Source organism: Podarcis tiliguerta, assembly GCF_965153285.1.
Source record: "Podarcis tiliguerta genome assembly, chromosome: 2".
Classification (NCBI taxonomy): domain Eukaryota; kingdom Metazoa; phylum Chordata; class Lepidosauria; order Squamata; family Lacertidae; genus Podarcis; species Podarcis tiliguerta.
In genome coordinates this window covers 88,834,086-88,849,600 of record NC_139535.1, presented here as the reverse complement: position 1 = coordinate 88,849,600, position 15,515 = coordinate 88,834,086, and the positions used below count along the sequence as shown (strand labels likewise).

At 40.8% G+C, this 15,515-nt stretch overlaps 1 protein-coding gene across 1 annotated transcript in view; it reads right to left on the bottom strand.

Annotated features, from left to right (window-relative positions):
• Positions 1–5,227: 5,227 nt before the first annotated feature.
• Positions 5,228–15,515, bottom strand: part of GRB2 (growth factor receptor bound protein 2) — a 46,916-nt gene continuing 36,628 nt past the window's right edge. The window contains exons 3-6 of the mRNA XM_083429961.1: positions 14,145–14,242; positions 10,337–10,459; positions 8,355–8,523; positions 5,228–7,444 (exon numbers count right to left, since the gene is read on the bottom strand). Coding sequence (XP_083286087.1) covers positions 7,259–7,444; positions 8,355–8,523; positions 10,337–10,459; positions 14,145–14,242 — 576 coding nt within the window. The 3' untranslated portion in view covers positions 5,228–7,258. The remainder of the gene's footprint in view (positions 7,445–8,354; positions 8,524–10,336; positions 10,460–14,144; positions 14,243–15,515) is intronic.

The following is a 15,515-nucleotide window of genomic DNA, read 5'->3' as shown; positions in this document are numbered from 1 at the left end:
TTTAAATAATTCTAAAGATGGCATCCAAATACAGGATTCGTAGACCATTCCATAAATTCAGAGGCATAATTTGTAGGCATGACGTAAATGGCACGTAATAAATGTGAAACTGCATTACTTTGTGCCGTGATGAGTGTTAAATAGTGGTAATATTTGTTGCTGCTAGCGCATCTACAAAGCTAAGCAAGGTCTGGTGTGGTTTCAAATTGCATGGGGGACCGTTCGTTGAAATTCCTGCATTGCAGGGGATTGGACTAGATGACTTCTAACTCTACAAGTCGTATGAGCCTATGATTCTATGAGTGGGCAGCTTACGGTACATAGGCACCTGCTGACCTGACATCTCAGGTTGCCTATTCCTAACTCCAAGCCTGTGCTTGGGGAGAACTGTTACACTCCCGTCAAGCAAAATATGAAAAATCAACTTCTAGTTTCTTACAGAACTATTACTGTGCTTTAACAGAGGCCTAAAACATGACCCAATACTCCTATAACTCTTTCTCAACCCCGCAACCCGAAAAAGCCTGCCCTTGAACTTGCCACCTCCTTAAAGAGGCAGTAGCGTTTGAACTAACGATAAAGAAAAAGCTTAAAACAGACTGTACATTTATGTAAAATTAAGGCAGGCTTTCACAAGAACAACTCCTAAATCTCACCTGTATCATTTTACATGTACTCTTTTGTGTGGACCAAAGTGACATCATTAAAAAGTGATTGCTTCCACAAAATGGGGGTTCAATCACTCAAAACGTGTGGTGAAACAAAATCCATCCTGCTCACCAATGTTATGACATAATAAGTGATTGTTCGGCAGTTATACTATGCCAAACGGTACTGCTACCTGTTCTCTTGTGGAGCTCTATATCCTTACCGCTTTGTATGAAGAATTATGCAAATGAAAATTATCTTCTACGCTAGCAGTTCCCAAACATTTTGAGTCATGGAGCACTTTTCAGGAGAGAAATTCATCATGGAGCACAATCATCGCCCTTATGCCAAAGGCACGTATTTAATTATTTTTATTTCCAATCTCTCCGTGGAGCACTTGGGAGATGCTTTGTGGAGCACCAAGAAGAAGAAGAGGAGTTTGGATTTGATATCCCGCTTTATCACTACCCGAAGGAGTCTCAAAGTGGCTAACATTCTCCTTTCCCTTTCTCCCCCACAACAAACACTCTGTGAGGTGAGTGAGGCTGAGAGACTTCAGAGAAGTGTGACTGGCCCAAGGTCACCCAGCAGCTGCATGTGGAGGAGCGGGGAAGCGAACCCAGTTCTCCAGATTACGAGTCTACTGCTCTTAACCACTACACTACACTGGCTCTCACCAAGTGCTCCCCAGAGCATAGTTGGGAACTGCTGCTCTACAGACAGTGGTGAAACTGCATGCTCCAGCACCTGGGGTGGAGAGTAGGCGGAGGCGTGGCTGGCACGCCACTGGGGGGCGTGGTATGTGTGTCCCAGGGGGCATGGCACGTCGTCCACAGGGACGTGATGTGTGTCCTGGGGGCACGGCACGTCGTCTGCGGGGGCATGGCGCCCAGCACAGTGGGGGTGCATTGCGCATGTCTGGGGGGTGCCCGCGATGGTACCCCCCTCACCGATGGTGCTGGGGACGGTGCGTTCCCCCACTCCATCTCGTTCCTCCGCCAGTGTCTACACACACAGCCTTATACGGAAGTAGGACTCCTGTGGTCATCTGTATGTTTAGCTCCAGCCTGCACAGCCAGTGAGCAGAGATGAGGGCAGCTGAGGTCCCAACAGCTTTAGAAGGGCCACAAGTTATCCATCCATGAGCTGATGCATCATCCATTCTCTAGTGTGGCCACCCTTGTGTCACACAGAAAGAGTGCTTTAAAGGTAAGGTGTGGTGTGTCCCATGCCTCAGAAGTTCCACAACTCAGGTGCCACCACTGAGACTGCGGCATCTTTTTTAGCCACCCACCTAACCTTAGAAGGCAGGAGCAGCTAGAGAAGGGCTTTCAAAGACCTTAATAGGCAAGTTCATGTGAAAGATTTCTAGAGTGGATCCAGACACAAGTTAAAATTGCTGTAGGTCAGAAATTAAATTGTTACAATAAAAGAAAAAGAAAAAAAATCCTACGTAAAAATCCATATAAACTAATTTTTGCTCTCTGGTGCTATCTGGTATTATAACACATTCAAAACGTATTATTGTGACAAATATAGCTGAGTCCCTAATCTTTTTAGGATGGCAATCAACATATCCAAAATTACCCAGTACGGTGACCCATCAATTTATTGTCAAATGAATTTTGGACCTTAGGCAGCCACATATTTCATGCATTTTAACTGCAAATGTTTGCCTGTTTTATAAGTGTCACTTGCAGCACACACACACACAAACAAAATTACTTAGCATCCCTATTAATCTGTAATTTGGTGAAATATTTATGCTACATATGAAGTTGGTTTACAATTTTGTTTATGCAGTGGTTGCTCCTTTAGAGGCAAATATCAATCAAGGACAGCAATTTGAAAGTACCAATCCCTTCTCTAAATGGAGACAAAAAGATAAAATGCAAAGGTTTTAATTTGTTCAGTAGTTATGCCGAGTGGTATCGTAGTCCTTTCCCCTAATCCTCAACCCCAACCAGCATGGCCAGTGGTGATAGCGGCATGAGGACAAAATCCCCCATCTCTGCTCTAATGTACATCCTCTCCCATTTTCAGTGGCTTGTGCATTGTGAAAAACAACAACTTTGTGTTTAAAAATTCGTGATGCAGTAGTTAGTTTAGGTCCCTGCTGAACAGCAGCAGGATTTTTTACCTCCTAGTTATGTCAGTTTTCTATATGCCAATGTCATATTTTCCCAGAGCTCGTTAGATAGACATGTCCCCAGATACAGTAAATGATGTGGGTGGGGAGACTGCATATGGGAAAGTATAAAAAGGAACTAAAATGGAGTGTCAGCAATTCTGAACTGCGAAATGAAGAAGGTCTTATTCCCAAAGATTATTTCGTAAACACAGTATCTAAACAGGCATCAAATTGCATTTTAATTGCATAGCCCACGCAAGAAAGGTTAGCACTGTGAGGGAACCTGTGTGTTTTAATACTGGATAAGGATATATAGCAAGTTTGTTGCTGTGGTTACTCATTGGCTAAATTTAGAGCTTTTGAAGCGGAGGCTAACCGACAGCCAAGATTTAAAATTTGAGCCATATGTCTTCTGATGGCTGATGGTTTGCCAGCAATCAGCACAGCAGGCAAGTATGCAGATTTTCTTTCTTAAATAAAAGCTTGGATAGAATGTGACATCTAGAGAAATTGTATTTGCCTCAAAAAGGAGTTTTGAATGCAAAATTGAGCACCATTTACGAACGGAACAGAGGCAAAGATTACATCAGTAATAGGCGGGGGCGGGGGGAAGAGACAGGAAAAATGTGGTCAGACTATTTTTCTCTCTTCATCTGAGATCTTCTTCTTCCACCTTAGTGAACTTAGGTGGTCAGTAGCTCTGCTGGCTTTGGGTCAAATGTCCCCTGCAAAATTTCCTGAAGTTTTTGGGGTTTTTTAAAGACTGAAGTACAATACGAATTGTATCTACTCAGAACTAGATCTTGTTGAATTCAATGGCACCTACGCTCAGGTAAGTGGGGTTAAGCTTGCACCCTAAATCAGAATACTTCTAAAAATAAACAATCCAAATTCAGTTTTGCAACACCAGCTTAAGTAGTCCAGGCTGTAACTCATACACTGCTATCAGGATTTTTTTTACCATCAGCAAAATGTGTGAAAAGTCTCCAAAAAAAAAAAGTGCAAAAATGATTAAGACCCGTACCATCCTGCCAAAGAACTTTTAACCCAATTTACAGGGGGAAAGCAACCCCCAGGCAGTGGGATAGATAGAACATAATATTGTGTCGTACTTTGAAGACCTACAAGCAGGCAATACCGACATTGTACAAGCCTAGCCACTTTCTCCTCCAACATGGCTCTTTGTGGCACATCCAGACTTCTGCTTGTCTGGCTGCGTTTCCCTGGGAAAACCCAATCTTTTAAGGTTTTCCATGGATTGACATTTGCTCCAATTCAGCACCAAGAGCGGGTTTTTCCAGGGGAAATAGAAAAACGCTCAACCCCATGCCTAGAAAGTACAGGACAAGCAGAAAACCGCTCAGACAAGCAGAAGTGTGGACCAGCCCTTAGGCAGGATGGTCTCGGTTCTGATAAAATGGATCAACTCCATGCAGACAGCAGAACTGCCAAATGCCCTCTTTCCAAAAGCAGCCCTCCCAGCTTATGCACCCAAGTTATGCAAATACTAACGGAATTCCAGAATCAGCCTTTGACAGAGCAACTGTTCCAAATGAGAGCAAGAAGACTGCAGTACCAAGTGCCTAAGCACCAACACGAGTCCAAAAACCATGGCCTTAGGAGATAAGCGGTTTATGTATTATTTTGTTACCAATGTTACGAGTCAGAAGTTCACGTGAATATGTAGATGATCTGGTTTGCTTTTAGCCTATAGGAAGTTTCAAATGGCGCACTGTCAAATTCTGAGTTCTTTCAGCTTGGCCCAGTCCAGGGGCAGTCTTGGCTGTCAGGGTTTCTCTGGCAGATTTTCTATAGTAAATATTGAACTAAACATTAAATGTTAAAATATTTGGCTGAATATAGCATTAAAAAAATTGCACCAGATGGTGAGTCAGAAAGTGTGCGGGCACATTTGGAGTGGGAGGGTTTGTGGTGTCCACCAGCTGAAACCATTATAAACAGAATACACATAGGCTCTGCAGCTTGCATGTCTAGGATACAGCATCCTTCTCCTTTCCCCGTGCCCTATCTCAGTCTGAAGAATCTCACCTCAACCTCTTTAATACCTTCCCACCCATTATGACATATCAGCCCAGGATACAGTTTGAAAGTGTTACACGTGACTGTTTCTTCAGTAAGTGATGTGAGATTTAAGGTCCGTACTGTATGGTTCAAGGGAAGTATTGTGTTATTTTTTATGTTTCGATTGTGGCGGATATTGAGCTTTTAGCTGTCACCAACGTTTGACTTCTAGTGTAACAGAAATCTATGCTGAACAGGTGAGATTTTGGGTGGGTAGCAAATCATCTGAAGATGCAGAACCTTCCGTGGATCACTTTTTCAGGGTGCAATCCTAACCCCACTTACCTGCAGGAGTAGAGATGGTTAGGAGAACTACAGCCCTAAACTAGCTGATGGTTCATTAAATGAACAGAAAAGACACTGATATTCAAGTGAAGAATTTGTTGTATATTTATTATTCACAGTTAATTACTAACTACCAAATGCTGCTGCTGAGTTAAAGGATTAAGTACATAGGCCTTTTTTTATTTAAACACTGATTTTTTTTTTTTAATATATATATACACACAAGACATTATGTCTGCAAGGCTGCATGATATACACCGATTCCAAAATAAGAAAACAATCAAATGGTCCAAGTGTAGAATGCCATAGATTCCTTTTCCAATCATTTTAGAAAGAAGAAAGTATGGGGGAGAGGGAAAGAAAAAGTCAGCTAGCAAGGAATGGGTGAGAAATCAATACGCTACAGGGTAGCTTTTTCTTTCATCTGCTGGGAGAAATGGAAGTGTAAGGCAGAGTCCATCTCAGGAATAACACACTTGTAACACTTAGTATAAAAAGGCACCTGCCAACACAGGAATTTTCCCCATTTGGGCGGAAAAGAAGATATCTGTGGTAGCTTTGGGATCTGTTGTTGGGATGAAAGTTTCAGCCATGTGGCTCAGCAAAAGGAAATAAGGTGTGTATTGGCACAAAGAGCTCTGCAGGTTGCTCTTCCCTCTCCAAGTCCATTCATAAAGCTATGAATGGCTTTAGTGAATCTTATCTGGGGACGCAAGATTGAAATACAACCCCCAACAGCCTGCTGTAAGTTGGAAGAAACACAACTCCTCCAACTATGTAACACTGGCATGTGGAGACAGGGAAAATCTGAAGCATAAAGATACCAGATTCCTCTTTTCGAGAACAAGTCAAAGACTAACCGAGACCCAGTCTCTCTCATATATATATATATAGTATGTGTGTTTATAAAGGGGAACTGAACTGCTTATCACTAAGCATCATCTTTAATTATATACTTGGAAAGCACCCAATGTGTAATTAAGCACAATTTCATGATGCCTCCCTGTAATATTTTTTTTTTTTTGGAAATGAGAGTTTCACAGGACACCCCAGAATATTCAGTCTCCACCACATGGCAGCGTCATACAACATGCCACATTCTTCATAATGGTGCAATCTCTCTTTTCTCTCAAGGGCCCCTGGCTGCAGGTCCTAGCCCTGCCTCTTGTAGAACACTTTTATGTCTTTTCCCACCTGGTAATAAAGAATATCAGGTGCTTATACACATTTTAAAGCTCCATCTGGTTTATGGAAGGCTTCGTATTTAATAATAAAGCTACATCCCTCCCATTCAACCCCTTAAATATTTACATAAAAGCAGGGGGGAAATCTGAAAGCTCTGGACTGTCCTTTTAACTTAAAAAAGAATAAGGAAATGAGGGAAAGGCACTAATGGAAAAATAGAAGAATGTGCTCAACCACACACTTAAACAAATTTTAAAAGCCGTCATGGTTGATGAGAGCATGATCTAGCTGTAGCAGAGAATTTGTCACGACAGCCTGCAACCTGGGGTGGTAAAAGCCCCGCCTTCTTCCCTTTGCTCTGAAGCAGCTGAGTTTTCAGATGGGAAGGCAGGTAGGAGGAATTAAGACCCTATCTTACCCAGGCAAAATACTGAAGGCAAAAGTAAAGTTGGCATATGGCATGTGTGTGTTTTGCTTTTAAACTGGGTAGTGGATTTGGTTCCTTTCTCGGTCCCTTCATGAAGGCCGTTTGCATAAGTAGCAAACACCAGCAGAGCTTCTCCCTCTTATCTTCCTTGAGTGGCATGGCATGGACTTCATATAGCATTAAAACTTCATGCACTGATGAACTGGTGTGTCAGCGTTGGGGGAGAAAGGACAAGCGAACGAAAGGGGCCACCCGGAAGTAACCGAAGAAATCTGTTAATATCTATTTAATTTAAAAGGTAAGTTTTGGCGCACAAGTTGGACCCTTCTCCTGTCCCCTCCCCACAAAGTTCCATACTGAGTGGGGGGAATAAAGTGTTCCCTCTCCGGCAGAGAGGTGACTCAGATTTATGGCCTGATGACTGGAGATCACTGGCTGCACTTAGATTCTGAATGTGTACTGTTTCTCCTGTTTCCTTAAATAATCTTTAATAATTTGCTCTAGATGTTCCGGTTCACTGGGGTCACGTAGTTGCGTGGAAACATGCCTGTTTGGTCGTGGCAGGCTCCCTTCCACCAGTTGGGATCAGAATTGTCAAGGACCCGGATAAAGTCTCCACGGCGAAAGCCCAGCTCACCTTCCTCTTGAGGGTCAAAATCAAAGAGAGCCTGAACATATGTGGGTTGCTGCAGACCAAAGAAAAGAAGGGTGAGTTATTAATTGCTCTACACATTTCCAATTTTCATTTTCTGCTAAAGGTGAGCCAGTTCTGGATCCAGTCCTGCCTAGATGCAGTTGCTCACCCCTAGGGTAAAGCTACCAATTTGGCTTCTACTGATTTTTAAAAATAGAGTACACCATATAAAATTCATATACACTTGCGTTAATGCAAAAACTGGTTTTGTTTTTCTTGAGTCCTGTTTTTTGCCTACCAATGAACCTGCATTGAAAGGGTACATTACTCACTAAAGAATCAGGTAAAAAGTCTGGCAGGTGTTGCCAAATCTGCATTGTCACTGGAGGACCAAGAAAAGTCTGTGGCATGCAGGGCCTTTCACTAGTTAGGCTTAATGGACTAACCATGAACCTTCATTGGCAGAGGGTCTGGCTAGTGGTGTTACCCATGTACTGACAAGCTTGAGATGAGACTCCTGCAGGAGTAGCCAATGTGAACTGCAACCCCCGTGTGGTATCCTTCGCCATGAAAGAAAGGCACTGTAGTAACAAATATTATAAGCCGGCAGCCTCATACGCGGCCTTGCTCAGGAATTCTAATAAACCAAAGTATCAGCGCAGTTTTGAAAAGTGGAGTCCGCCCTCTTGATTCAGAATGGTGCCCATTTGTATCCCAAAGGAGGTGAAAACTTGCTCCTTGATCTCAGGAACCATCGTGCAAAATTTGCTTACAATATCTTCAGAGGTGGCTAAATACACAGTGGACAAAGAATGCTCCCAAATATATAGCAGGTATTAGAATTGTGCTTATACTCCAAACTGTAAAATCCCCTAAAACACAGATTTGCGTAAGGTTATTATTGAATGATATAGAACATCTGAAGGTGGAAATGAGGCAGAATTCCACTCATGCTCCTTTACCTGAGGCACCTGCTCAATGTCTCGAAGAAATATCTGCTGATTCCTGGAGACAGAGGTCGATCTGTGATAGTCTACCAACTCATTCAGAGAATTGAACTTTACCACCCAGAGGAAATACTTGCCAGCCCCATCTCGAAGCACCTTGAAGTGCTGCACATCATTTCCAAATCTAAATAGAAAGAGAAGAACATGGCCAGGCTTTTATTTATTCTTCTAATGTGTATGCCAATGCATGACAGGTACTATTGTCTGCTGTTGGTGAAGCAAACATTTGCACGTACACAGGCTAACAGTCGAGCGTTAGTCTCAGACAAGACATGAGTCCAAGGAAAGGACTCAGTTCCTTGGAGATGTTTGGACTGCTTCAGAATCCCAAGACAGACTGGATCAGAGGTGGTCCAAGGTGAAGGAGGCTAGCTCCAAGGCTCTGGAATCTTGGGAGGGTTCTTAATAACCTCGCTTAAGCCTTCCATAAATGGTAAACTCCAGGCAGAGTATAGGAGAGGAGGCAGAAGAGGAAAGGTGCCTGTAAGTGACAGATCTAGCTTCAAGCAAGGAATGGCTTTACCAGGACTTTCCACTTATTTCCAATCTATATCCTTTTGATATAGGATACCAAAAGAACATAATAAACTTTGCACTAATAAACATAATAAAGTTTGCACTTTTTTCTTTCACACTTTAAAGGCATTTCACATAGAAAGCCTTGCAGCTATGCCTGAAATTTGGCAGGCTTTATCGCCCTCAGAAGTGGCCACTATGCCTGCAAATAATTCTGCTCAATAATAACTACAGGTTATAGGCGTTTGTTGCTTTCACCCTAATAGTCAATGGGAATGACATCTGAGGCTTCAGATAATGAGGTGAGTTAGTCATTTTCCTTTGACATGAAGTGAGGCACAATGTTAATTCATGCCAGCGAGGCAGGTACAGTACTGAGTATTTTCTCTCTCTCTAAGCTAACAGGACCTATTGTTGGTTCTAGGCAAATATGGATTTCAGTGACTCTTGAACGATAGGTGGCAGTACTGTGCTATGAGAAGTCAGCATGTGTCACTGATTACCACTGCTAATAAATACATATGCTGGTTGTATAGTAAAGGTGTAATAAACTATTAGAATGAACATTCTATTAATATCTTGGTTTGATTATTCCCAACAGGTTTTCATTTGTACCAAAGCTGATCTATTACAATGTAGGAGAAGAAGACTGAAAGAAACACTTGAGGACTATTCACAGAGTCAAGAACAAAAACACCAAACTTCTACATACTTGAATAGTCAAGAAAGCCTCCCCCTTACAATATGAGACTATCTGGGAGACTGCATGGTAGCATTTGGAAGGGCAAAGCTATGCAGAAGGACTCAGCAAGGTACATGTGGTTTTCTATTTGTACAGTATCAATTCATGTAGCTAGAGTTTAATAATTTTTTTTATTTGATTTAAAGGAAACAACAGAACCTATTTACAAAAGGCGATTAGCGCCAATGTGGCAACAGCACCTTATTTGGAAACATGTAAGTTGCTGAAGGATACCTTCAGAGATGAGAGATTCGGGTGATAAATCAATGAACACAAAGATCCTTAAAAAGTGTAGAATCCTGGAGTTAACAGTGATTTCCCTAGGGTATTATGAAGGATTCTATATATTTGAAAAGCATTTTACAACTTTACCAGCCCTAATTGCAAAATGCCTGAGATTTGAGAAGGAAAGCACTAAAAAGCAAGATGGGCAGGGGTGGAGGGAGAGACGAGAAAGCAGGACAACCAATAAGCGTCCCCATATATCACTTGCAGACAAGTGGTAGCCCACTTTTTTAAAAACCATAGTCAAGTTACTGCACCAACATTTCCAAGTTTTGTAGTCAGGGAAACAAGGACTAGATTTTATGGCAGAAGTAAGAATAATTCAAATAGGCTTATTTCACCTGCAGTTTAAGTGCAGAAAGTGTTTATCAACCAACTATAATGCAACACTTACTTGACGGAGAGAGAAAAGTCCCCGGGAGCACTCTCACTCTCTCTTATGAGGAAGGCACCATCATGTCTCTGTTTGCCCAACATCTCCTCAGCTTTTGCTCGGGGGATCTTCCCAAAAAACCACCTGTGCAAACACAGTTGAAAATTAAGCATAATTCAAACTCCAAAAAGGCAAGTTTGGATATGTTCATAGCTGGGAAGTAATCTGACAGGTATAATCAATTGAACTGTTCCACGAGGCTGCACTTAAATAATGTTTTTAAAAAGTAATTTAAAAGATTGGAGTGATATAAAACTGGGGATTACATAAATACATCAAGTTCCAGTAAGTAATAGATACCACTTCATTTTTTAAAAAAGTCAATTTCCTCAACGTCTCTTGATTTAGCAATTTTTGCCATTTCCAAGGCTTTTAACCACTGCATTATAGGAAGAGGCAAGAGAATTTGGCTGAAACAATGAGATTCAGGATTAACAAGTTATAGATTCTTAAGGAACTTCTCCCATCCTTTAAAATTATTTGTAGTGATTTAATTTCTTTACTTCAGATTCCCGACAGCAAGCATTCCCCTTAAAATAAACCACAAACATTCTACTTTTAGCAAAGCCAGAATAGTGACTATTAGGGCAGATAGGATTTTGCATCATTTTGCAACTCCGCTTTATGGGTGCCAGCTATAGTTGCTACCTAGGAAAGCTTTGTTTAGCGTATACTGAATCTAAGCCCCATGATTAATGGCATTTGGGGGAACACGGTTTAAGTTTACAAGCGCCTTTAGGGCTATTCACATTGAAAACCATTTTGGAAGGTAGATCACACAAACCCATCTCAAATACTTAGAGACAATATGGTATAGTGGCTAAAGGAGACTCTGCTACAAGTAAGGAAGTTTGAAATCAGAAATGTTTGCCTCCATCATGAAGTCATTACTTGGATTTAGGCAAGCCTCTTTCTCAGCCTCAGTCCTCTGTCCCCCAAATGCAATATGGGGGATAATACTGACTTTACAGAATTGTAAAGGATTACTAGATAGTGCACGTTAAGTGACTCAAACACTAGAAAGCACTTCACAAATGTTGCATTAATGCCTCTCTGTGCTTTCCATTGCTAGATCTGTCAATAACTTAAACACTTGTCACTGATGCTTCTTAGTAGTTAGAAAAATCTGGCTCTTGCCGGAAGCAATGGGAAACACACAAGGTTGGTGGATTGATTATGTCATGAGAGCTGCATCTGTTCATCTTCTGATTCCACTTTCACATGTCAGATATAGTATTGGAATTGCCACAAAACTGACTTTGGTTTTATATTGGGCCTGCATTATATGGCTTATTCTTCCAGAACTAGACAGAACTTTTCTGTAAGCATAGTAGTGATTCAGACAAAAGAAGCACGATCTGTAAGTTTACATTATGTGCAGATCTCTGCAAGCATTCTAGACTGCCTGCATTGCCGGGTTTGGTCAGAAAACTACATCCCAAACTGTTAGCAACTTCTACAAAAAAAACAAAAACCGAGGTGCGCTTGCAGGTCTGCGGGTCATGGCCAGTGTCTTAGGAAGGTTTCATTTCTCCCTTTCCATGTATGTACACGTTGCCCTAGGTTTCTGCCTCAGAAACTCAGCAACCACAATTTTGGCCTCTGAAAACGTTTGCGGCCAGTCACCATGGAGCCATGTTATTGAGAGCTCAATTTGTTTCACATTCACATGTGAAACGTATCAATAGAATTTAATTGAAGCATGCTTCCTTATTACAGCAGTCAACCAATTCAAAACCAAACATTGCTGTTTACTAATGGGCAAAGTAACTTGCACTGATTGTGTAATGTGTTCAACTTCTTTTAACAGGGCAACTCTCTTTGTCAACTTGTAATGCCTAAAGGCCATTCCTCCTGATAACCAGAGCTATCCTGAGGTAAGGTGTTGGGGATCTGTAGTCCTTAAAAATATCAAGAGGCAATTGTTATAGATAACCATAAGAGGGGAAAACACAACTTCCAAAACAGAATAAATCCAGCAACAGCTTAACACCAAGGTGGAATCTACACACATATAAAAAATGCAGTGAAATTGGTTTTTTAAACTGTCGCTATCTAGTGACACATTTGTATAATGCACTTTACAACATATTGAAAACGTTTTATTTGTAGCTGTGTAGCTGAGTCCCAAGATAAAATGAATGACGTTAAAAAAGTTTTTTAAAAAAACCACAACTCAAATATTTTAAGATGAAAAGCAAGGGCAAATAAGGTCTTCACCTAGTGCCAATAGGAATACCAAAAAGGTGCCCAGTGAGCCTTTACAGAAAAGGCATTCTACAACTGGAGCACCAGCAGTGAAAAGGGCCTTAGAATATGACCCTAAAGTCTTGTTAGTTAGCAAAAGTATGTGACCATGTGAATTCCTAGAGAGGAGCTTGCAGTCGCTTCACTCTTTTCCAGTTCTTTTTATTGATGCCCAATGCTAAGCTAAGCCAAGGTTTGGTGAAACATGTTGTCCAAACTGGGGCTCATGGTTAAGCTCTCTGCTCACCAACTACAAGTGGTAGCCAAGGTTTATTCTTGGTTCTTTGCTTCCTACATTTGTGAAATTTCATTCAGTGTCTCAAAGGGACACCTGTACTGAAGTTTTGGAAAACATAAAAAAGTTCAAATCCAACCAATTAACTGCTTGAAACAGTGATGATTAATAGAGTAAAATTCTTTAATTGGCTGGCAGCCTTAGAATGACCCTGTATTGAAATTAAGCCTAAGTAACTATGACTAGATTTGCACAAAGTCCTCTCCTATTAACCTTGCCCCTGTTTAGATTGTAAGCTCTTTAGGACAGGTTTTTGCTTATGTTATCTCTCTTCAAGAAGACAGTAAGTGAGAAAGTAGAAATGAGTGGAAAGGTCTGCATGGAAAGGATGACTAGAAGAATTAGAAGTATTTGTTGAGATGGAGCAAAACTGGAAAACTATAAGCAGCAAAACCTGAGAATGAATGGCAAAGGTGGGTTTCAAAATTAGATTTCAGTTGGAACTATTGTTTAGTGAAAGGGTTTCAGGGCTGAGATTTTACAAAGAATACTGTGTAAGTTTCTCGGCACAGGCCTTGTGCTGCTGGCAACAGAATGTGTATACACAGCTTAGTGAACAGGAACTTGTCTTCATTATATATCCTCAGTATTGAGACCATGTAGTACTTAATATAGTGAACGATTGCCTGATATCAATGCAAAGAAAGAACTAAACATTTAATAAGCTGTCAGCGGTAATATTTTACAGGAAATACTGACTAGTAAGGACCACACATCTAGTATAGAATATACAAAGATTTTTAGTAAGTTCACCAAGAAAAAGAGTCTTTTTGGTGAAGGGGAAAACAGGCAGGAAATAATTTTACACTAATGAAGTGTGTACCATTCGCAAAGGTTTCCTTTTGAACAGTTAAAGCCTGCCCATTACTACAGCAGAATCAAATGTTATGTTGGGTGAAGCCTGTCTAGTTCAAACTGCAACAAAAGCCAACAACCTGGGCTTTACTGTTGATTTTGCAAGACTCACAGTGAGTGTACTGAGTGGGAATGCAGTTCACATGATCCACTTTGTTGCTGCCAATGTCAACAACTGCCACTACAACCCCTGCATTGATGGCATCCCTGCCATCCAAAATATGGTCAGAGGATTGATGGCTCTCATGGGAATGAAAAAGTTTTCCGGAGATATCCTTCCTGCATTGACAACTACCAGAACTGCAAGTGAACTTAGCCAGAATTTGGCTCTAAGCATAATGTCACACACAGAAGTCATGGTACTTTACTTACGGATGTGGTTTCATTTCAATATAATTTTTGGGAATGAAGCCATCTTTGCCATTGAGTTCCGCCTTGTACCAATTTTGATCACATTCTTCGTTCAAAACCTGGGAGAGAGGGGATTAAAGAAACACAAAATTACATTTCAGGATAGCATGATGTTGATGCTCTAATTTAAGCCTACTTTATGAAAAGCCAGATAGTTTCAAAGCACTCTTACCCTACTCCAGTAGCTGAAAAGTAAATTATACCAAGTCAAACTACATTCTGTAGACATTTCAAAGTCAAGCCATATTCTGATACTCGCTATGAAATATGGAATTAATTGTGTTATAGAGAGCATGTATTTTGTCTCCTAGGAGGACCAGGCACTGGTATGTCAGCTACATCCAATGCTAAGCTCTATTACCTTTAAAAATCCATCACATGATCTACATAAAGCTATTTTATAGCCTATTACAGCCATTGTTGAATTGTACTGTGTACTTCAAATCTGAAATCCTATAACTGGTTTCTTTTAAAATTTACCCTTCAATCAGCTTTGTATTTGATCCCCTTCTCCTATTAAGATTGTCTTAAGAGCTCTTTCAAGTCTTAAAGCAGCTCACACTTCTGCTTTTCATTGGGCGTCTGTATCATCCAAAACGGAACATGGGCGTTTTCGAAGATGAAGCTGAACTCCAAACACATTTGTGGCCCTCATCTCACCCCCATGAAGCCAGAGTAGTTCAACCTTGTCTCTATACATGTGACAAGCTCTTCCCAAATCAATGTACTCCAGCTGAAGGGATAGTGACATCCAATTAAGATGCTTTGTTTATTAGCTAATTTGCTTCTATGGAATAAGAAACACAATACTGTATATTTCTATGAAAATTTAAAGAGGGCCTTTTTATTGAACAGCCACATAATAAGAATAGCAATGAACACAGATAGTAAACAATTAAGACATAAACACTAAACACAACTTCACAGGGCACAACTCTAAAGTCCGCTTAATATGCTCATTTTAAATCTGGTAAGTTTAGCTGATTGCAGTAATTTATTAATGATTTCAGACCTCCTGTTAATATTTACATGGTATAGCAAACACTTGTGTCCACACATGCCATACTCTATACCATTTCTCACACAGCGATATAAAACACAATAAAGCTTCCCTATATAAAAATGCACTGCATCAGCAGAAATCTGGAAGCCAAACATTTTCATCAATCTAGGAAGAGAACTTCTCTTTGTAGACACTAGATGTGAAGTGAAAATTCCTACAGAGCTGAAAGCCAAGTCAGTAATTAATCTAACCAAATTGATGGGAAGTAAAGCAACTGTTTCTTTTATGCTAGAACATTTGTGCTTGAGAGGAAGGATATTTTTAGCAGC